General features: G+C 48.2%; 1 protein-coding gene across 1 annotated transcript; it reads left to right on the top strand.

The window, feature by feature from the left end:
* The first annotated feature begins 18,604 nt into the window (after window positions 1-18,604).
* LOC103645845 (UDP-glycosyltransferase 89B1-like) lies at window positions 18,605-23,081 on the top strand. Its single transcript, NM_001346064.1, is given in 2 exon segments — window positions 18,605-20,112; window positions 23,000-23,081. A coding segment is annotated over 1 exon segment (1,431 nt). The 5' UTR covers window positions 18,605-18,658; the 3' UTR covers window positions 20,090-20,112; window positions 23,000-23,081.
* Window positions 23,082-23,432: the final 351 nt, after the last annotated feature.

A 23,432-nucleotide genomic window follows, 5' to 3' on the forward strand; every position in this document is an offset into this window, starting at 1 on the left:
GTTCAAGTGAAGCGCTCGGTCTTCCTTAAGAGGCGGGACAGGGGTAGGCCTCTTTCGCCGAGGCGCGAGATGAAGCGGCTCAGAGCCGCAAGGCATCCCATGACCCTTTGTACTCCTTTCAAGTCCTTGATGGGCCCCATGTTGGTGATGGCCGCGATTTTCTCCGGGTTGGCCTCGATGCCCCGCTCGGAGACGATGAACCCCAGGAGCATGCCTCGGGGACTCCGAAGACACACTTCTCAGGATTAAGTTTTACGCCTTTCGCCTTGAGACACTTGAATGTCGTTTCAAGGTCAGCGAGGAGGTTGGAGGCTTTCCTCGTCTTGACTACGATGTCATCGACGTAAGCCTCGACCGTTCGACCAATGTGCTCTCCGAACACGTGGTTCATGCACCTTTGGTATGTCGCGCCTGCATTCCTCAAACCAAATGGCATAGTGATGTAGCAGTAAATGCCAAAAAGGTGTGATGAAAGAAGTCGCGAGCTGGTTGGACTCTTTCATCCTGATTTGGTGATACCCTGAGTAGGCATCGAGGAACGATAGGGTTTTGCACCCAGCAGTGGAATCCACGATTTGATCGATGCGAGGCAGAGGGTAGGAAACTTTCGGACATGCTTTGTTTAGACCAGTGTAGTTTACACACATCCGCCATTTCCCACCTTTCTTTTTCACAAGCACAGGGTTGGCTAGCCATTCGGGATGGAATACCTCTTTGATGACCCCTGCAGCCATCAGCTTGTGGATCTCCTCGCCTATGGTTATGCGCTTTTCTTCGTCGAATCGGCGCAGAGGCTGCTTCACGGGTCGGGCTCCAGCTCGGATATCCAGCGAGTGCTCGGTGACATCCCTCGGTATGCCAGGCATGTCCGAGGGACTCCACGCAAAAACCTCGGTGTTCGCGCGGAGAAAGTCGACGAGCACGGCTTCCTATTTGGGGTCGAGCTCGGAGCCGATCCGGACTTGCTTGGAGGCGTCGTTACTGGGGTCGAGAGGGACGGACTTAACCGCCTCTGCTGGCTCGAAGTTGCTGGCGTGGCGCTTCGCGTCTGGCACTTCCTTGGAGAGGCTCTCCAGGTCGGCGATGAGGGCCTCGGATTCGGCGAGGGCCTCAGCGTACTCCACGCACTCCACGTCGCATTCGTACGCGTGTCGGTACGTGGATCCGACGGTGATGACCCGTTGGGGCCCGGCATCTTGAGCTTGAGGTAGGTGTAGTTGGGGACGGCCATGAACTTGGCGTAGCATGGTCTCCCCAGCACTGCGTGGTAGGTTCCTCGGAACCCGACCACCTCGAACGTGAGGGTTTCCTTTCGGAAGTTGGAGGGAGTCCCGAAGCAGACGGGCAGATCGAGTTGCCCAAGGGGTTGGACGCGCTTCCCGGAGATTGAAAGGGAATTAGGCTTACACCTATTTCCTAATTGATTTTGGTGGTTGAATTGCCCAACACAAATAATTGGACTAACTAGTTTGCTCTAGTCTATAAGTTATACAGGTGCCAAAGGTTCACAAAAGGCCAATAAAAAGACCAAGAAAAGGGTTCAACAAAAAGAGCAAGGGATAACCGAAGTGTGCCCTGGTCTGGCACACCGGACTATCCGGTGTGCCACCGGACAGTGTCCGGTGCACTAGGGAACTCCAAGCTGAACTCAACACCTTCGGGAATTCTCAGAGGCGCTTCACTATAATTCACCGGACTGTCCGGTGCACCACCGGACAGTGTCCGGTGCTCCAAGGAAGAGCAACTCTGAACTCGCCAGCTTCGGGAATCCGCTCCGCTAAAATTCACCGGACTGTCCGGTGAGTCACCGGACAGTGTCCGGTGTGATGGCGGAGCAACGGCTACTTCGCGCGCAACGGTCGACTGCAACGCATTAAATGCGCGCCTGCGCGCGCAGAGGAGCAGAGCACGCGCGGGTGGCACACCGGACAGCCTACAGGGCCTGTCCGGTGCACCACCGGACACCCAGGCGGGCCCACACGTCAGAGCTCCAACGGTCGGAACTCAACGGCCTGGTGACGTGGCTGGCGCACCGGACTGTCCGGTGCGCCCGTCGACAGCAGCCTTCACCAAACGGCTAGTTTGGTGGTTGGGGTTATAAATACCCCCAACCACCCCACATTCAAGTAATCCAAGTTTTCCACCTTCCAACTACATTACAAGAGCTAGCATTCAATATAAGAAACACCAAAGAGATCAAATCCTCTCCCAACTCCACACAAAGCTTTAGTGATTAGAGAGAGTGATTTGTTGTGTTCATTTGAGCTCTTGCGCTTGGATTGCTTCTTTCTCTCATTCTTTCTTGTGATCATCTCATTTGTAATTGAGGCAAGAGACACCAATTGTGTGGTGGTCCTTGTGGGAACTTTGTGTTCCGATTGATTGAGAAGAGAAGCTCACTCGGTCCGAGGGATTGTTTGAGAGAGGGAAAGGGTTGAAAGAGACCTGGTCTTTGTGACCACCTCAACGGGGAGTAGGTTTGCAAGAACCGAACCTCGGTAAAACAAATCCGTGTGTCACACTCTTTATTCGCTTGCGATTTGTTTTGCGCCCTCTCTCAGACTCATTATTATTTCTAACGCTAACCCGGCTTGTAGTTGTGATTAAGTTGTTAAAGTTCAGATTCGCCCTATTCACCCCCCTCTAGGCGACTTTCAATTGGTATCAGAGCCCGGTGCTTCATTAGAGCCTAACCGCTCGAAGTGATGTCGGGAGATCACGCCAAGAAGGAGATGGAGACCGGCGACAAGCTCACTACAAGCCACGGGAAGACTTCATCGGAAGAGTTCCGCAACAAAGGGAAGGGGAAGGAAAAGAAATCCTCTTCCCACAAGTCGCGTCGGAGTGGCGACAAGAAAAAGAAGATGAGGAAGGTGGTCTACTATGAGACCGATACTTCATCGCCTTCCACCTTCGGCTCCGACGCGCCGTCCGTTACTTCTAAGTGCCATGAGCGCAAGAAGATTAGTAAGATCCCCCTACGCTATCCTCGCATTCCTAAACATACACCTTTACTTTCCGTTCCATTAGGCAAACCACCAACGTTTGATGGTGAAGATTATGCTAGGTGGAGTGATTTGATGCGATTTCATCTAACCTCACTCCACAAAGGTATATGGGATGTTGTTGAGTTTGGTGTACAGGTACCATCCGTAGGGGATGAAGATTATGATGAGGACGAAGTAGCCCAAATCCAACACTTCAACTCACAAGCCTCAACTATACTCCTCGCCTCTCTAAGTCGAGAGGAGTATAATAAGGTGCAAGGGTTGAAAGGTGCTAAGGAGATTTGGGACACACTAAAAACCGCGCACGAAGGAGACGAAGTGACCAAAATCACCAAGCGGGAAACAATCGAGGGGGAGCTCGGTCGCTTCTGACTTCGCCAAGGGGAGGAGCCACAAGACATGTACAAACCGGCTCAAAACCTTGGTGAACCAAGTGCGCAACCTTGGGAGCAAGAAATGGGATGACCATGAAATGGTCAAGGTTATTCTAAGATCCCTCGTTTTTCTTAACCCTACGCAAGTTCAATTAATTCGAGGGAATCCTAAATATACACTAATGTCTCCCGAGGAAGTAATTGGGAATTTTGTGAGCTTTGAATTGATGATCAAAGGCTCAAAGAAGATCAACGAGCTTGATGGCCCCTCCACGTCCGAAGCACAACCGGTCGCATTTAAGGCGACAGAGGAGAAGAAGGAAGAGTCTACATCGAGTAGAACACCCATCGATGCCTCCAAGCTCGACAACGAGGAAATGACGCTCATCATCAAGAGCTTCCGCCAAATCCTCAAGCAAAGGAGGGGGGAAAGATTACAAGCCCCGCTCCAAGAAAGTTTGCTACAAATGTGGTAAGCCCGGTCATTTTATTGCAAAATATCCTATTTCTAGTGACAGTGACAGGGGGCGACGATAAGAAGGGAGAAGAAAGGAGAAGAAGAAGTACTACAAGAAGAAGGGCGGCGATGCCCATGTATGTCGCGAGTGGGACTCCGACGAAAGCTCTAGCGACTCCTCCTCCGACGAGGACGCCGCCAACATCGCCGTCACCAAAGGTCTTCTCTTCCCCAACGTCGGCCACAAGTGCCTCATGGCAAAGGACGGCAAAAGGAAGAAGGTAAAATCAAGATCCTTCACTAAATATGAAACCTCTAGTGATGAGGATAATGCTAGCAATGAGGAGGATAACTTACACATTCTTTTTGCCAACCTCAACATGCAACAAAAGGAAAAATTAAATGAATTGATTAGTGCCATTCATGAGAAGGATGATCTCTTGGACACCCAAGAGGACTTCCTTATTAAAGAAAATAAGAAGCATGTTAAGGTTAAAAATGTTTACGCTCTAGAAATAGAAAAGTGTGAAAAACTATCAAGTGAGCTAAGCACTTGCCATGAAACTATTGACAACCTTAGAAATGAGAATGCAATTTAATTGCTAAGGTTGATTTAAATACTTGTGATGTTTCAATTCCCAATCTTAGAAATGATAATGATGATTTACTTGCTGAGATTGAAGAATTAAACATTTCTCTTGCTAGCCTTAGGATTGAGAATGAAAAATTGCTTGCTAAGGCTAAAGAATTAGATGTTTGCAATGCTTCCATTTCTAACCTTAGAAGCGAAAATGATATATTACATGCTAAGGTTGTAGAATTAAAATCTTGCAAACCCTCTACATCTACCGTTGAGCATGTTTCTATTTGCACTAGATGTAGAGATGTTGATATTGATGCTATTCATGACCATATGGTATTAATTAAGAAACAAAATGATCATATAGCAAAATTAGATGCTAAAATTGCCGAGCATGAACTTGAAAATGAAAAATTTAAATTTACTCGTAGTATGCTTTATAGTGGGAGACGCCCTAGCATCAAGGATGGCATTGGCTTCCAAAAGGGGGACAATGTCAAACTTAATGCCCCTCCTAAAAGATTGTCTAATTTTGTTAAGGGCAAAGCTCCCATGCCTCAGGATAACGAGGGTTACATTTTGTACCCTGCCGGTTATCCCGAGAGCAAAATTAGGAGAATTCATTCTAGGAAGTCTCACTCTGGCCCTAATCGTGCTTTTATATATAAGGGTGAGACATCTAGCTCTAGGCAACCAACCCATGCTAAGTTTCCTAAGAAGAAAACTCCTACCACATCAAATAATCATGACATTTCATTTAAAACTTTTGATGCATCTTATGTTTTGACTAACAAATCTGGCAAAGTAGTTGCCAAGTTTGTTGGGGGCAAACACAAGGGATCAAAAACTTGTGTTTGGGTACCCAAAGTTCTTGTATCTAATGCCAAAGGACCCAAAACAGTTTGGGTACCTCAAACAAAGAACTAAACTTGTTTTGTAGGTTTATGCATCTGGGGGCTCAAGTTGGATCATCGATAGCGGGTGCACAAACCACATGACAGGGGAGAAAAAAATGTTCTCCTCCTACGAGAAAAACCAAGATCCCCAACGAGCTATAACATTCGGGGATGGAAATCAAGGTTTGGTCAAAGGTTTGGGTAAAATTGCTATATCACCTGACCATTCCATTTCCAATGTTTTTCTTGTAGATTCTTTAGATTACAATTTGCTTTCCGTTTCGCAATTATGTCAAATGGGCTACAACTGTCTTTTTACTGATGTAGGTGTCACTGTCTTTAGAAGAAGTGATGATTCAATAGCATTTAAGGGAGTGTTAGAGGGTCAGCTATACTTAGTAGATTTTGATAGAGCTGAACTCGACACTTGCTTAATTGCTAAGACAAACATGGGCTGGCTCTGGCACCGTCGACTAGCACATGTTGGAATGAAGAATCTTCATAAGCTTCTAAAGGGAGAGCACATTTTAGGGTTAACAAATGTTCATTTTGAGAAAGACAGGATTTGTAGCGCATGCCAAGCAGGGAAGCAAGTTGGTGCTCATCATCCACACAAGAACATCATGACGACTGACAGGCCACTGAAGCTCCTACATATGGACCTATTCGGCCCGATAGCTTACATAAGCATCGGCGGGAGTAAGTGCTGTCTAGTTATTGTGGATGATTATTCTCGCTTCACTTGGGTGTTCTTTTTGCAGGAAAAATCTCATACCCAAGAAACCTTAAAGGGATTCTTGAGACGGGCTCAAAATGAGTTCGGATTAAGGATCAAGAAAATAAGAAGCGACAACGGGACGGAGTTCAAGAACTCTCAAATTGAAGGCTTCCTTGAGGAGGAGGGCATCAAGCATGAGTTCTCTTCTCCCTACACCCCACAACAAAATGGTGTAGTGGAGAGGAAGAATAGAACTCTATTGGACATGGCAAGAACCATGCTTGATGAATACAATACTTCAGATCGGTTTTGGGCCGAGGCGGTCAACACCGCCTGCTACGCCATCAACCGGTTGTATCTACACCGAATCCTCAAGAAGACATCATACGAACTCCTAACCGGTAAAAAACCCAATATTTCATATTTTAGAGTCTTTGGTAGCAAATGCTTTATTCTTGTTAAAAGAGGTAGAAAATCTAAATTTGCTCCTAAGACTGTAGAAGGCTTTTTACTAGGATATGATTCAAACACAAGGGCATATAGAGTCTTTAACAAGTCCTCAGGACTAGTTGAAGTTTCTTGTGACGTTGTGTTTGATGAGACTAACGGCTCTCAAGTAGAGCAAGTTGATTTTGATGAGATAGGTGATGAAGAGGCTCCGTGCATCGCGCTAAGGAACATGTCCATTGGGGATGTGTATCCTAAGGAATCCGAAGAGCCTCCAAATGCACAAGATCAACCATCCTCCTCCACACAAGCATCTCCACCAACTCAAAATGAGGATGAGGCTCAAGTTGATGAAGGAGAAGATCAAATAGATGAGCCACCTCAAGATGATGGCAATGATCAAAGGGGAGATGCAAATGATCAAGACAAGGAGGATGAAGAACCAAAACCGCCACACCCAAGAGTCCACCAAGCAATCCAACGATATCACCCCGTTGACACCATCCTCGGCGATATTCATAAGGGGGTAACCACTAGATCTCGCGTTGCACATTTTTGTGAGCATTACTTTTTTGTTTCCTCTATTGAGCCACACAGGGTAGAGGAAGCACTACAAGATTTGGATTGGGTGGTGGCGATGCAAGAGGAGCTCAACAACTTCACTAGGAACGAGGTATGGCATTTAGTTCCACGTCCTAATCAAAATGTTGTAGGAACCAAGTGGGTGTTCCGCAACAAGCAAGACGAGCATGGTGTGGTGACAAGGAACAAAGCCCGACTTGTGGCCAAGGGTTATTCACAAGTCGAAGGTTTGGATTTCGGTGAAACCTATGCACCCGTAGCTAGGATTGAGTCAATTCGTATATTATTAGCCTATGCTACTTACCATGGCTTCAAGCTTTATCAAATGGACGTGAAAAGAGCCTTCCTCAATGGACCAATAAAGGAAGAGGTCTATGTTGAGCAACCTCCTGACTTTGAATATAGTGAGTACCCTAACTATGTATACAAACTCTTTAAGGCGCTTTATGGGCTCAAGCAAGCCCCAAGAGCATGGTATGAATGCCTTAGTGATTTCCTTATCACTAATGGATTCAAAGTCGGAAAGGCCGATCCTACACTCTTTACCAAAACACTTGAAAATGATTTGTTTGTATGCCACATTTATGTTGATGATATTATATTTGGGTCTACTAACGAATCTACATGTGAAGAATTTAGTAGGATCATGACACAGAAATTCGAGATGTCGATGATGGGGGAGTTGAAGTATTTCTTAGGATTTCAAGTAAAGCAACTCCAAGAGGGCACCTTCATTAGCCAAACAAAGTATACTCAAGACATTCTAAACAAGTTTGGGATGAAGGATGCCAAGCCCATCAAGACACCCATGGGAACCAATGGGCATCTCGACCTCGACACGGAAGGTAAATCCGTCGATCAAAAGGTATATCGGTCGATGATAGGCTCCTTACTCTATTTATGTGCATCTCGACCGGATATTATGCTTTCCGTATGCATGTGTGCAAGATTCCAAGCCGACCCTAAGGAAGCTCACCTTACGACCGTAAAACGAATCTTGAGATATTTAGTTTATACTCCTAAGTTTGGGCTTTGGTATCCTCGGGGATCCACATTTGATTTAATTGGTTATTCGGATGTCGATTGGGCGGGGTGTAAAATTAATAGAAAGAGCACATCGGGGACTTGCCAGTTCTTGGGAAGATCATTGGTGTCTTGGGCTTCAAAGAAGCAAAATTCCGTAGCTCTTTCCACCGCTGAAGCCGAGTATATTGCCGCAGGACATTGTTGCGCGCAATTGCTTTGGATGAGGCAAACCCTTAGGGACTATGGTTACAAATTAACCAAAGTTCCTCTTCTATGTGATAATGAGAGTGCAATCCGCATGGCGGATAATCCCGTTGAGCATAGCCGCACTAAACACATAGCCATTCGGTATCATTTTCTAAGGGATCACCAACAAAAGGGAGATATTGAGATTGCATATATTAACACTAAAGATCAATTAGCCGATATCTTTACCAAGCCACTAGATGAACAAACTTTTAACAAACTTAGACATGAGCTAAATATTCTTGATTCTAGGAATTTCTTTTGATGTCTTGCATACATAGCTCATAAATATACCTTTGATCATATCTCTCTTATATGCTATGACTAATGTGTTTTCAAGTGAATTTCAAACCAAGTCATAGGTGTATTGAAAGGGAATTAGTGTCTTCGGCGAAGACAAAGGCTTCCACTCCACTCCATAACTCATCCTTCGCCGTCGCTCCGAGCATCTCTCCATCTTTGGTATAATCTTCACTCATATGTTATTTACCAAAGGGGGAGAAAGTAGTTCAAAAGGGGGCTTATATTTCATTCCAAGTATCCATTTTTGGCAATTCATGCCAAAGGGGGAGAAAGTGTTAGCCCAAAGCAGGACCGCACCACCACCTAATTTTAAAATGATTCTCAAATTGGTATCTTATTATGGTCAAAAGGGGGAGAAAGTAGCACTTTCAAAAATTTGATATCTTAAAACCCTCTTGAACACTAAGAGGAGGATTTCATTAAGGGGGAGTTTTGTTTAAGTCAAAGGAAAAACATTTGAAACAGGGGGAGAAAATTTCAAGTCTTGAAAATGTCTCTCGAAATCTTATTCATTTACCTTTGACTATTTGCAAAAGAACTTTGAAAAGAATTTACAAAAGAATTTGCAAAAACAAAACATGTGGTGCAAGCGTGGTCCAAAATGTTAAAAATAAAGAAACAATCCATGTGTATCTTATAAGTATTTATATTGGCTCAATTCCAGGTAACCTTTGCACTTACAATTATGCAAACTAGTTCAATTATGCACTTCTATATTTGCTTTGGTTTGTGTTGGCATCAATCACCAAAAAGGGGGAGATTGAAAGGGAATTAGACTTACACCTATTTCCTAATTGTTTTTGGTGGTTGAATTGCCCAACACAAATAATTGGACTAACTAGTTTGCTCTAGTCTATAAGTTATACAGGTGCCAAAGGTTCACAAAAGGCCAATAAAAAGACCAAGAAAAGGGTTCAACAAAAAGAGCAAGGGATAACCGAAGTGTGCCCTGGTCTGGCACACCGGACTGTCCGGTGTGCCACCGGACAGTGTCTGGTGCACCACCGGACAGTGTCCGGTGCACCAGGGAACTCCAAGCTAAACTCAACACCTTCGGGAATTCTCAGAGGCGCTTCACTATAATTCACCGGACTGTCCGGTGCACCATCGGACAGTGTCCGGTGCTCCAAGGAAGAGCAACTCTGAACTCGCCGGCTTCGGGAATCCGCTCCGCTAAAATTCATCGGACTGTCCGGTGAGTCACCGGACAGTGTCCGGTGTGACAGCGGAGCAACGGCTACTTCGCGCGCAACGGTCGACTGCAACGCATTAAATGCGCGCCTGCGCGCGTAGAGGAGCAGAGCACGCGCGGGTGGCACACCGGACAGTCTACAGGGCCTGTCTGGTGCACCACCGGACAGCCAGGCGGGCCCACACGTCAGAGCTCCAACGGTCGGAACCCAACAGCATGGTGACGTGGCTGGCGCACCGGACAGTGTCCGGTGGCGCACCGGACTGTCCAGTGCGCCCGTCGACAGCAGCCTTCACCAAACGGCTAGTTTGGTGGTTGGGGTTATAAATACCCCCAACCACCCCACATTCAAGTCATCCAAGTTTTCCACCTTCCAACTACATTACAAGAGCTAGCATTCAATACAAGAAACACCAAAGAGATCAAATCCTCTCCCAACTCCACACAAAGCTTTAGTGATTAGAGAGAGTGATTTGTTGTGTTCATTTGAGCTCTTGCGCTTGGATTGCTTCTTTCTCTCATTCTTTCTTGTAATCATCTCATTTGTAATCGAGGCAAGAGACACCAATTGTGTGGTGGTCCTTGCGGGGACTTTGTGTTCCGATTGATTGAGAAGAGAAGCTCACTCGGTCCGAGGGACCATTTGAGAGAGGGAAAGGGTTGAAAGAGACTCGGTCTTTGTGACCACCTCAACGGGGAGTAGGTTTGCAAGAACCGAACCTCGGTAAAACAAATCTGTGTGTCACACTCTTTATTCGCTTGCGATTTGTTTTGCGCTCTCTCTCTCGGACTCATTATTATTTCTAACGCTAACCCGGCTTGTAGTTGTGATTAAGTTGTTAAATTTCAGATTCGCCCTATTCACCACCCCCTCTAGGCGACTTTCAGGGATGATCCCGTGAAAGGGCGCTGCGCCGACCCGGATCGTGGACAGATCGATCTGCAAGAGCCCGAGGGTCTCGGCGTAGATGATGTTGAGGCTGCTGTCTCCGTCCATGAGGACCTTGGTAAGCCTGACGTTGCCGATGACGGGATCGACAATGAGCGGGTACTTCCCCGGGCTCGGCACGCGGTCGGGGTGGTCGCCTTGGTCGAAGGTGATGGGCTTGTCGGACCAGTCTAGGTAGACTGGCGCCGCCACCTTCACCGAGCAGACCTCCCGGCGCTCTTGCTTGCGGTGCCGAGACGAGGCGTTCGCCACTTGCCCATCGTAGATCATGAAGCAGTCATGGACCTCGGGGAACTCCTCTGCCTTGTGGCCCTCCTTCTTGTCGTTGTCGTGGGCTCTGCCACCTTTCGCCGGGGGCCCGACCTTGTGGAAGTAGCGCCGAAGCATGACGCACTCCTCAAGGGTGTGCTTGACGGGACCCTGATGGTAGGGGCAGGACTCCTTGAGCATCTTGTCGAACAGGTTGGCGCCCCGGGACGCTTCTAAGGGTTCCTGCGCTCGGCAGCGGCGACAAGGTCTGCGTCGGCGGCGTCGTGTTTCGCTTGCGACTTCTTCTTGCCCTTCTTCTTGGTGCTGCGCTGAGCGGACGCCTCGGGGACGTCTTCCGGCTGGCGCCCCTGAGGCTGCTTGTCCTTCCGGAAGATGGCCTCGACCGCCTCCTGACCAGAGGCAAACTTGGTGGCGATGTCCATCAGCTCGCTCGCCCTGGTGGGAGTCTTGCGACCCAGCTTGCTCACCAGGTCGTGGCAAGTGGTGCCGGTGAGGAACGCGTCGATGACATCTGAGTCGGTGATGTTGGGCAGCTCGGTGCGCTGCTTCGAAAATCGCCGGATGTAGTCCCGCAGGGATTCTCCCGGCTGCTGGCGGCAGCTTCGGAGATCCCAGGAGTTCCCAGGGCGCACGTATGTGCCCTGGAAGTTGCCGGCGAAGGCTTTGACCAGGTCGTCCTAGTTGGAGATCTACGCAGGAGGCAGATGCTCCAGCTAGGCTCGGGCGGCGTCGGAGAGGAACAGGGGGGTTGCAGATGATGAGGTTGTCATCGTCCGTTCCACCCAGCTGGCATGCCAGCCGGTAGTCCGCGAGCCACAGTTCCAACCTTGTCTCCCCCGAATACTTGGTGATGGTAGTCGGGGTTCGGAACCGGGTCGGGAACGGCGCCCGTCGTATGGCTCGGCTGAAAGCCTGCGGACCGGGCGGTTCGGGCGAAGGGCTCCTATCTCCCCGCTGTCGTAGCGTCCCCCATGCCTGGGGTGGTAGCCTCGGCGCACCTTCAAGTCGAGGTGGGCTCGACGGTCGCGGTGGTGGTGCTCGTTGCCGAGGCGACCCAGGGCCGCAGGCGCTGTGTCCCACGTGCGCCCGGTGTGGACCGAGGCTTCCCGCATGAATCGGGAAGTCGCGACGCGATGCTCCGGGGGTACCCCTGCCTTCGGGAGGCAGAGCTTTCGGTCCGCCGGACCGCGACATCCTCCAGGAGATTCTTGATCTCTCCCTGGATACGTCGCCCCTTGGTGGTGGATGGTTCCGGCATTGCTCGGAGTAGTATTGCTGCTGCAGCCAGGTTCTGGCCGACCCCACTGGAGGTCGGGGGCTGCCTTGCCCTGGGATCATTGGCGATGCGGTGTTGGACGTCCTGGGCTAGATGACGCGCTTCTCCGGCCAGAGCTCGGCCTGCCCACTCCTACCCGATGTTCTGCCGGAGCTGCACAAGTTGTCCTGCTTCCTCGTCAAGCCTGGCCTGCATATCGCGGATTTGCTCGAGCTGTGTGTCCTGACCCCCCGCAGGGACTGGGACCACAGCTAGCTCCCGAAGGATGTCAACGCGAGGCGCAGGCCTAGGGGGATCGCCGTCCTCCGGCATACCAAGATGGTTGCCTTCGTTGAGACCCCCTAGATTGACATGGAAACATTCGCGACTTGGGCCACAGTCCTCGTCGTCAAGGCTGTGGCCACCATCGGAGCAATCGGAGAGGCAGTAGTCACATGCAGCCATGAAGTCCCGCATGGCACTGGGGTTATCGAGCCCGGAGAAATCCCAACCAGAGTCGGGCTCGTCATCTTCCTCGGAACCCGGGGGCCCGTAGGTCGAGACGGCCGTCAGTCGGTCCCAGGTTGACCGCATATGGTACCCCGGAAGGTTAGGATATGCCTTTATGAAAGCGTCCACCGAAGCAGGATCGCTTGGTGGGTCGAAGCTGAATCTAAAAGGCACAGGGTGGAAAACGGATGGTACCTCTTGATCGACGGATGGTGACGAAGTCGCGTCGGGGACGGACTGCACCGTTATCTCAGGTACGAGGCTAACGCCCAGCAAGTCCTTCGTGAGCGTGCTGGCGTCGTCCGTCTGCTTGGGGTTGGCGTGTTGCGGGGAAACGACGCTCGTCTTTGTCTCAGACGCGAGGTCAACGTCTGTCGTGTCCCTCGCTGGGGCGCCGGCGTCGTCGACTCGCTCGACAGCCAACGAGGTGCCACCTTCTGCTTGGCCATGGTTGCCCCGCCTCCTCCTCCATCGGCGGGGAAGGTGATGGGACAGACCCGGATGCTGCTCTTCCGTTACGCGGGGAAGACGTCGTCGATTCCGCCGCCGTCGATTCCGCTGCCGTCGGGCGGGCTGACGGCCGTCGTTGTCGTTGTCACGCGGCGGAGGAAGGAGTACCATGTCGTAGCTGCCGTCGAGGGACATGAACTCGAGACTCTCGAAACGGAGCAGCGTCCCGGGCTGGAGAGGTTGCTGGAGACTACCCATCTGGAGCTTGACGGGAAGCTGTTCGTCAACACGCAGCAGGCCCCTACCTGGCGCGCCAACTGTCGGCGTTTCGACCCCGGGGGGTCCCTGGACCGACGAGTAAATTGTCGCTGCGTGTCCCAGCCCAGATGGGTCGGCGCGAGACGGAACACAAGGGGGAACAATAAGGGGAACTGCGGCTCGTGTTGTCCTGCGCCTAGGGCGGATGCGCTTGCAGTAGGGGGTTACAAGTGTTCGCGAGGGAGAGAGAGAGAGAGAGAGAGAGAGAGAGAGCCTGTCCGTCAGCCCGTTCTCCCGCGCGACCACCTTCTCGTACGAGGGCCCTGAACCTTCCTTTTATAGACGTAAGGAGAAGGCCCAGGTGTACAATGGGGAGTGTAGCAATGTGCTAACGTGTCTAGCAAAGAGGAGCCAGAGCCTTATGTACATGCCGACGTGGCTGTTGGAGAGGTGTTGGTGCCCTATTCATGTGATGTCGTGGCCGTCGGAGGAGCGCTTGAGCCCTGTAGAAGCACAGCTGTCGGGGCTATCGGGTCCTTGCTGACGTCTCCTTGCTTCTGTAAGGGGCTGAGAACCGCCGTCGTCATGGAGCACGCGGGGTGCCATCATTACTTGTTTTACTGGGGCGAGCCAGATGGGACGCCGGTCTTGTTCCCCGTAGCCTGAGCTAGCTAGGGGTAGGGTAATGATGTACCCCCCTGCGACGTGGTCGGTCCGAGCCCAAGGTCGGGCAAGGCGGTGACTCCTCCGAGGTCGAGGCTGAGTCCGAGCCCTGGGGTCGGGCGAGGCGGAGACCGTCTTCCGAGGTCGAGGCTGAGTCCGAGCCCTGGGGTCGGGCGAGGCGGAGACAGTCTTCCGAGGTCGAGGTGGAGTCCGAGCCTTGGGGTCGGGCGAGGCGGAGACCGTCTTCCAAGGTCGAGGTGGAGTCCGAGCCCTGGGGTCGGGCGAGGCGGAGACCGTCTTCCGAGGTCGAGGTGGAGTCCGAGCCCTGGGGTCGGGCGAGGCGGAGCTTCCTATGGCGCCTGAGGTTGGACTCGGCAGCTGTCAGCCTCACCCTGGCGGGTGGCACAGTAGTCGGAGCAGTGCAGGCGGCGCTGTTTTCCTATCAGGTCAGTTAGTGGAGGGGCGAAGTGACTGCGGTCACTTCGGCCTTGTCGACTGAGGAGCGTGCGTCAGGATAAGGTGTCAGGCGATCTTTTCATGAATGCTCCTGCGATACGGTCGGTTGGCGAGGCGATCTGGCCAAGGTTGCTTCACTGCGAAGCCTGCCCGAGCTGGGCCTCGGGCGAGTCGAAGGTGCGCCCGTTACTTGAGGAGGCCCTCGGGTGAGGCGTGAATCTGCCTGGGTCTACTATTCCTGCCCGAGGCTGGGCTCGGGTGAGGCGAGATCGTGTCCCTTGGACGGAGCCTTGACCTGAATTGTGCCCATCAGGCCTTTGTAGCTTTGTGCTGATGGTGGTTACCAGCCGAGTTTAGGAGTCTTGGGGGTACCCCTAATTATGGTCCCGACAACTAGTGTAAGTTATAGATTCTCACATTTTCTTATCTCCAATTTAGAATATTGGTTTAGTCTCGAACTCAACTATATATGCACCTTTTCTGAAATCTCCCAATCTGAAGCCAATAAGGTGCTCAAAAACATTCCTAAAGACATCTAGAAGTTATCCAAACATGTTAACTAGTCATAGCTCACTTCATTCAAGTTTTGTCATATTTTGCCTCTGTTTAAGCTATAAGTTGAGTTGGATTCCACAAATTGACATTTATGAACCTGCAAGTACACACTTAGCAAACTAGTTAGTACTCAGGTTTATGTTAGTCAGTAATCACCAAAACCAAATTAGAAAAATCATATATCACATTTCCCTTTCACATCACTAACAAAGCACGCTCGTCGGTCTGCCTCCACAGACAACGATGACTCTAAGCCCACTTGCGCGATCACGCTCTCCACCAACATCCTCGGACATTTGGTTGTGACGAGCCCTCTACCACTCCTATGATGATTGTCTCAACATCAAATCCTAGACTTACACCTCCTTAATGTGTGGGCAACCACTATTGTGGGAAATCTAAGCTTTTGTAGGAAGCATCATTTATTATCTAGGACGAAGCCTGAATGACTAGTATCCAGTTGGTGGAGGCATTAGACAATATTTTAATGGACATAATGAGCCAATCAAGATGGCTATTCGACAGGAAGGATTATGTTCAGAAGATATTTTAGACAAATCCTACCAATTGTCAAAAAGGGGTTCAAGGGCTCAGATAGTCGGTGCATCATTGTGCATGTCTTACCTTTGGAAGTGCATGTGTCATCAAAAGCTGGTGTGTAACATGAGGGCACAAAAGTGACCCATGGTTTGCTAAAAATATCTATTGTGAGTCGGTCATGGCATCTAGGAGAAGGATGATAATGTGCAAATATGTATTCTAGACGCAATAAGTGTGCCTTATATGAGAGAGGGTGCTAACCTTGGTAGATTTATTGAAGATGTGGATAGAATCAAACGAGGATGGTTATGTGGATAGAATCAAAATGAGGATGGTTGGTCGTTCATAGAGCCATCTTGTCTACACGGATGATTGTCGTTTTTTGAGGGAAGGAGATGGTTTACCATAGCTTCAATCGTGCTGAGGACGATCCTCACAACTACTACCCACCAAAAATTCTTAACTATTTAACCTCTAATGGAATGCCTCCCCATGTTTTGAAGCTCAAGATAAATTGTATAATCATTTTTATTAGAAACACTGATTGATCCAGCCAATGGGTTTTGTAATGTCACAAGACCGACGGTTCACGAGTTTCAGAAACAATGATATTGATGCAGAAATCGTTGGAGGAAAACATGCTAGAAAGAGGGTATTCTCTAGCTCATATATCCCATTGTGGTTATCGATGATATGTTTTTGCTTCGATAGAAATTTTTTTTTATTAAACTTAGCTTTGTTGGCTGAGATCCTATTATCTCATGGTCAGTTATACGTGGCATTATTTAGAGCCATGGCTAAAAGTAACATCAAGGTCCTCGCTAATATAGATAAAAAAGCAAGGTAGAGAAACACTCAAAGCGAGATAAGAGAAAGAATCGCTCAATTCAGAGTGAGACGTACACCCGAAACATCGTCAAAAAAGAGGTTCTCTTTGTGTAACTAAGGTTGGTATTTGTTGTGTTGATTGGTTGCTCATAATTATTATTAAGTTCATGTAGTATTGCTATACATCTGATGAATCGAAATGTGCCACTCTAGTCACGCAAATAGAAAAATGATTGGGGGAATTTTCTTATTTAGGGCCTTCTCAATCAGTAGATTAACAAGTTATAAGGGTTTTTCGATTCGAAATAAAGCTGGTTGTTTGAACTGCTGCAACTGCAATATATAGAGATAAAATACTGTAGAGTAGAAGCCGGTACGGATTAAAATCAAATGAACATACCATAAAATTCTTTCTGTTTTTAAATCTCATCCAATCCATATTGAATAGAAATATCCGAACAAATCTTTTAAATGTTATAAATTGCATGGAAGTTTATGACAAGACATTTCACATGTCTGATACATCTTATTACGGTGCTTTTGCTCTTTATGTGCTAAATGAAACTGAATCCACATAATCTATTTATCAAGTGTTATTATACAGTTCCGTCTAAATTTTATGTATACGAAGCAATACACGGGTCAATAACTAGTAATCACTCCCTTCATTCCTATTTATCTTATTTTAGTTAAAAATAAATTAGCCGACGATAAATATTTAAGAATAGAGTTACTACTAGTCGGTTGACTGTGCGTTACGACGGCTTACAACAATACCCACGTAAACTATCCATAAAAAAATTCAAGATTTTTTATTGATTGTCTACGCTCTCTGTATAATATATTTTTTGATTTGGCTAACTGATGTTATTGTTTGCTCCATGCAAATATGTCTTGGTACAACACGGCCAATGAAGTGAGCGATTAGAAGAGAGTTCACAACGATTGACTGAATGAACAGAGATTATAAAAGAGATTATAAAATGACATAATTCTATCATACATAGACCAAATAAGAGAAAGTTTGTGAGATCAAGTTTCTAAAATAAGTCTCATGAAGTCAAACTTATAAAAAAGATAGATCAAAATATAGAGTGATTGCTAAAGTCAGACATCAATAAAAACTGAATGCGCTCCATATAAATTATGTTACTTCGTAGCAATTACTAACGTTTAAAACCAACAAATAACCTTTCATTTTGTTGTTAGTGTGACAAATCATTGCTGCTCCATCCAATTCAGCAACCTCAAACACCATGTAGTCCATTGCGCCAATGTGGTCTCAGAAACGACCTAATACTTGCAAAAGCCAAGAACATCATGTCGTGCTTGAGCTGTAGCCTCGGCCCGATACGATTATATTTTTATTTTACAAAAAAAACATATATACCCATATACAATTTATATTATTAAAAACATCTTAGCGTGATGTTCTACTGGTTAGACAGTTTCATCAAGTGTCTCCCGCCCTTCTTCCATCAGGGCATGAGTTCGAACCCCACCTCATGTACCGTTTTTTAACATTTTACGCTGATTTAATTAAATGGATCGACGGGCTGGCCCGACACAGTTAGCAGGCCGGCATGACGTGTCTGTGCCATAGTTGTGGCCCGCGTGTATCTAGCCCGTGTCGGGCGTCGTTACGCTGATTTAATTAAATGGATCGACGGGCTAACGGGCTGGCCCGACACAGTTAGCAGGCCAGATGTGTCATAGTTGTGGGTCGCGTGCATCTAGCCCGTATCGGGTGTCTTTTGGCATCTATAGACGTGCAGTAGATTAATTTGAAATGACACATGACGACCGTTGAAACTGATGCTTTAATTATAGTATAGATATAGATAACTTTAGCTCTAACTAATATACAGTAGCCTGTTAATTTTAAAAACATGCATGAGCTGTTAGCTAGCTGACGTACACGTGGCCGCGTGCGTTTGTGTTGTTTGGACGCGCTGTCTGCTGTTGACGTACAGTACAGGACGGCCGTTTCTACCCGCGGTGAAAACGACGCCCCCGTTTCCCTGGTCTCTCCACTGGTCCACCGTCCCCAACCCATCCCCCGCCCGCTCCGCCACAGTCCACACAGGCCCCAGCCATGGAGGCGGCCCCAACCCCCGAGCCGGGGCCGCACGTGCTTGTCATCCCCTTCCCCGCGCAAGGCCACGCGCTGCCGCTCATCGACTTCGTCGCCCTCCTGGCGGCGCGCGGCCTCCGCCTCACCGTGGTCACGACCCCGGCAAACCTTCAGCTTCTCTCCTCTCTCCTCGCCGCACACCCCACCGCCGTCCGCGCCGCTACCTTCCCGTTCCCCTCCCACCCATCCCTGCCCCCGGGGCTCGAGAATACCAAGGGTTGCAGCCCGGTGCAGTTCCCCGCCTTCGTCCACGCCTTGGCCGAGCTGCGTGGGCCCATCCTCGCGTGGGTTAAAGCGCAGCCCGATCCCGTCGTCGCCGTGGTCGCCGACTTCTTCTGCGGATGGGCTCAGCCGCTGGCCCGCGAGATAGGCGCCGCTGGGATCGTGTTCTCGCCGTCCGGCGTCCTCGGCACCGCCGTCCCGCACTCGACCTTCCGCCGCCTGGTGAGGCGCCCCGCGGAGTGCGATGGCGACGACGAGTTCAGCGTCTCGTTCCCGGCGATTCCCGGCGAGCCGTCTTACCAGTGGAGAGAGCTCTTGATGATGTACAGGAACTACATGGCAGGCGCTCTGGACGAGCAGGTCGGCGCGTCGGTGAGGCAGAACTTCATGTGGAACCTGCACGACAGCTGGGGGTTCGTGTTCAACTCGTTCAGAGCGCTGGAGGGGAGGTACCTGGAGCAGCCTCTCGAGGACCTGGGCTTCAAGCGCGCCTGGGCAGTGGGCCCCGTGGCTCCGGAGGCGGACGCCGCGGTTGCCCGCGGCGGGCAGGCAACCGTCGAGCTCGCCGATCTCAGCGCGTGGCTGGACGCGTTCCCGGAAGGTTCGGTTGTATACGTGTGCTTCGGGAGCCAGGCCGTGCTGAGCCCCGCCGTGGCGGCGGCGCTGGCCGAGGCGCTTGAGCGCAGCGCCGTGCCGTTCATGTGGGCCGTGGGCGACGCCGTGGTCCCGGACGGGTTCGAGGCGCGCGCCGCGGCGTCGGGGCGCGGCTCGGTGGTGCGCGGGTGGGCGCCGCAGGTGGCGCTGCTGCGGCATCCGGCGGTGGGGTGGTTCGTGACGCACTGCGGCTGGAACTCGACTTTGGAGGCGGTGGCCGCGGGGGTGCCCATGCTGGCGTGGCCCCTGACGGGCGACCAGTTCTTTGACGCTCGGCTGCTCGTGGACGAGGCCCGCGTCGCGGTCCGCGCATGCAAGGGCGGCCTCGGCTTTGTCCCCGACGCAGGTGAGCTGGCGTCCGTGTTGGCCGACGCCACCGGGGAGAAGGGCCACGACGTGAGGACCCGCGCCAAGGCACTCGCGGCAGAGGCCGCCCGCGCCATGAAGCCTGGCGGGACATCGTACGCGGATCTAGAGCTGTTGGTGCAGGAAATTCGGAATCGGAAGCTTAGCTAGCTCCCTCTCCAGGAATACATCAGGTACCCTTCTAGATCAAAGCAGATACTTCCATGCATTCGGACTCATTTGTTAAAGCTGAACTTCGCTGTGGCTTCAGCTTGAACCTATTTAAGTGCCTTCCCATGTGTGCACGGGAATAATTGGTTTCCGTTTGGCACTCAGTTGTGCTGTGTTTTTGCAGCTTTGCATGAACTGAAGACCAGCTAAGGCCCCGTATGAATCCACTCAGTTTATTAGAAACTGGTTTTAAAAGTTATAAAGCCTCCAAACAAATCAAGTTTTTATTCAGTTTCTAAAAATTACTTTCTAGGTTTCTTAAAAACCAAAAAACTGGTTAGCATTAGCTAAAACCAGTTTTTTAGATGGTTAGCCATTGTTTATATAAAAAATATTAACCATTTTTTAAAACTAGTGGATCCAAACACATTTATGTATTTTTTTTTTTTGGTCTAAAAGCTAGTTTTTAGAAACTAAGTCTAGAAACCAGTTTTTAAAAGAATAGAGTGGACCCAAACACGGCCTAAGGCTAGTTTCAACCGGAGCGATAACGCTCGGTGATGTAATCCGGCGGGCAGACGCGTCCTAATGTTCCGGTCCCAACGCCGGGTGATTCGGACGACGATGGGTCGATTGGTCGTGTGCCGGTCCTAATGTTGGCCCGTTTGGATGATGGGTCAATGAGCCTATCGATCAGTTGTTTGTATCGGTATCAATCGTGTTAGACTGTGTCTAGTTGGTACTGACCGGTGATAAAAACCACTTCGCTAAATGGTTGGTTTGGATGATCGCGTCGATACCGACCGACCGATTATACGTGTCCAATCCTAATCGGTTGGTTTGGTCGGCTTTAGCAACGTGACATTTTCTGATTAGTTTACATATGACACATTAGCTAATTGATTTTAAATGTTTTAAATTAAAAAAATAAAATAATTCCTAGAATCTAAACTATAAACATAGGGAGTGTTTAGATTCATTCACAATCTTCACTCTCTATTTCGCTCATCTTTCTTCATATTATAGTCCACTATTTATTTTAATATTGATATCAGATAGAGTCTGGACTTCAAGCCTTCATAGATTTGTTCAATATCCAATTTCCACATCTTTCTGACATCCCTGTGGGGACTGGGGAGATCTTCGACGACGGTCTTTATCCTGTGCAATGTCGTTCGAAGAATGTTTGTGTCCTTCTCCTAGGGGTGGGCATTTTAAAACCGAAAACCGAACCCGAACCCGAACCGAACCCGAATAGACCGAATTGTGAGTCTATTCGGGTTTTCGGGTTCGGGTTCGGTTCCTATATGTGCTATATTTCGGGTTATGGGTTCGGGTTCGGTTCCTAACCTTTAAAACCCGAATAGACCTAATAACCCGAAATATAAAAAAACTCTTAATATGTGATGGTATTATTATATGATTTATGAACTTATTAGCTAGAAATAATGATATCATCTTAACAATAGTATATATATATATCTTTGTATGCTAATTTTTATAGTCACTTGTTGTAGTAATAGTACTTTCAATTAATTATTCATTGTATATATTTTAACAAAATATACTAGTCTCTCTACAATTCGGGTCTATTCGGTGGACCGAATAGACCGAACCGAAATTGTGAGTCTATTCGGGTTCGGTTCCTAAAATATTTTTGGAAATTTCGGTTCTCATTTTTCAGAACCCGAAATTTCACAAACCCGAATAGACCGAACCGAATTACCCTAATAGACCGAATGCCCAGCCCTACCTTCTCCATTCGTTCACTCTAGAAGCTCTGTTTCCGTACACATATGTTCCTCTCTTTTATGGCAATCGACCTTCTATGATGCTCTTTCTTCTTTCAATGAGGCAATGATGGTTCTACTATCGACGTTTCTCTTTTCATTAAAGCCCCTCCACCGGCGTTTCTCCTTTTTTTTCACTGAAACTCACACCACCATCGACATTTCTCCTTTTTTCACAAAAGCCCCCATCCTCCTCTACCAATAAAAGCCTTGAAAAGTTAACAAAACAACGTTAATTAGAGGTGGAGGAAAAGCATCAAAATAGGTGGAAGAGGAACATGAAAACGAATAGTAGTAGTTTATTAGGTATATTTATGGATTATGTAAATTTTATTCTTTATGTTTAAACTATGTTATTTTCAATTATTTATGAACTATACAATTTTATTTGTTTAATTACGTAATTGAACGGCATTTAACTAAAAATCTATATGAAGAAGTTGATATGACGTTGCGGTAACCGTAAGCTGAGTATAAATGTTGTGTATTAGAGTAATGGGCATAGACTAGAATATAACCGGTGTTAGCGCTACGATCTCTGAGAGGGAAGAGAAGGGGTAGACACAGGAGAGGAGGGGTAGGCGATGACCATAGCAGCAACGCGAGTTAGGGGGAGGAGGCAGCGAGATGATGGGATGGGGAGGCTGGGGTCGCACTAAGGAAGATGAATAATCTAAATAATATTGTCCATTGAAATTGAAAAAAAGGAGATAAAGTTATTCAGCGATTTAAAACGTTGATTTTGATGATGTGTTAAGCATGCATGTAATTTGTTTGGTGGATTTAGTGGATGCTATAGGTGTGAGAGTGATTTTTTGATTTGATTGAGTGTGTTTTGCAATAATTAAATTGCTAGATTATATAGTGGTATAAATAAGAGTTGACGAAGGAGTCGATAGTTGTACTGAGGAAGGACGTAACAGATCGCTAGTAAAGTGACAAGTGCAGGTCATGAATTTACTCGGAGCATGTGAGGTTAGTTCGATAGTGTCGATGTTGCCCTTCCCGAGTGATGCACTGTATAATACTGTAGTCATATTGTATAAACAATAAAAGTTAGTATGAATGAAAGCCAAACGAAAAGGCTAACAAGCATTACCCTTACACACATTGTTTTCAGCTCGATTCCCATGCGATCTAACTTGATCGCACTGAAAGATGATGCAAGATGATACAATACTGAAAGATGATACAAGACTTTAAGTTATGTAATTTTAGTTGTTTTGTATGAATTGTATAATTTTATCTATTTAATTGTGTATTTGGATGTATTTATTCAATAAAATAACATATTTTATGTCACCTAAAGTCTATAATAGATTGACGTTTCGCTAAGATAACTGTAAGCTGAAGATAAAGGTTTTATACTAAGATCGTCTGGATAAATAATGGCCCATAAAAGTCGATAGGAGAGTTGATAGTACGATTGATGTGGCACGATCACGAAGGTCGATAGCATTACTCCCTCTATTTTTTATTTGATGTTTTCTAGTTTAATTTTGCATTCTCTAAACTCTAAAGACTGTACTATCTCTATCATTTTTTATGTGATG

This window comes from Zea mays, chromosome 2, assembly GCF_902167145.1.
Source record: "Zea mays cultivar B73 chromosome 2, Zm-B73-REFERENCE-NAM-5.0, whole genome shotgun sequence".
Lineage (NCBI taxonomy): Eukaryota > Viridiplantae > Streptophyta > Magnoliopsida > Poales > Poaceae > Zea > Zea mays.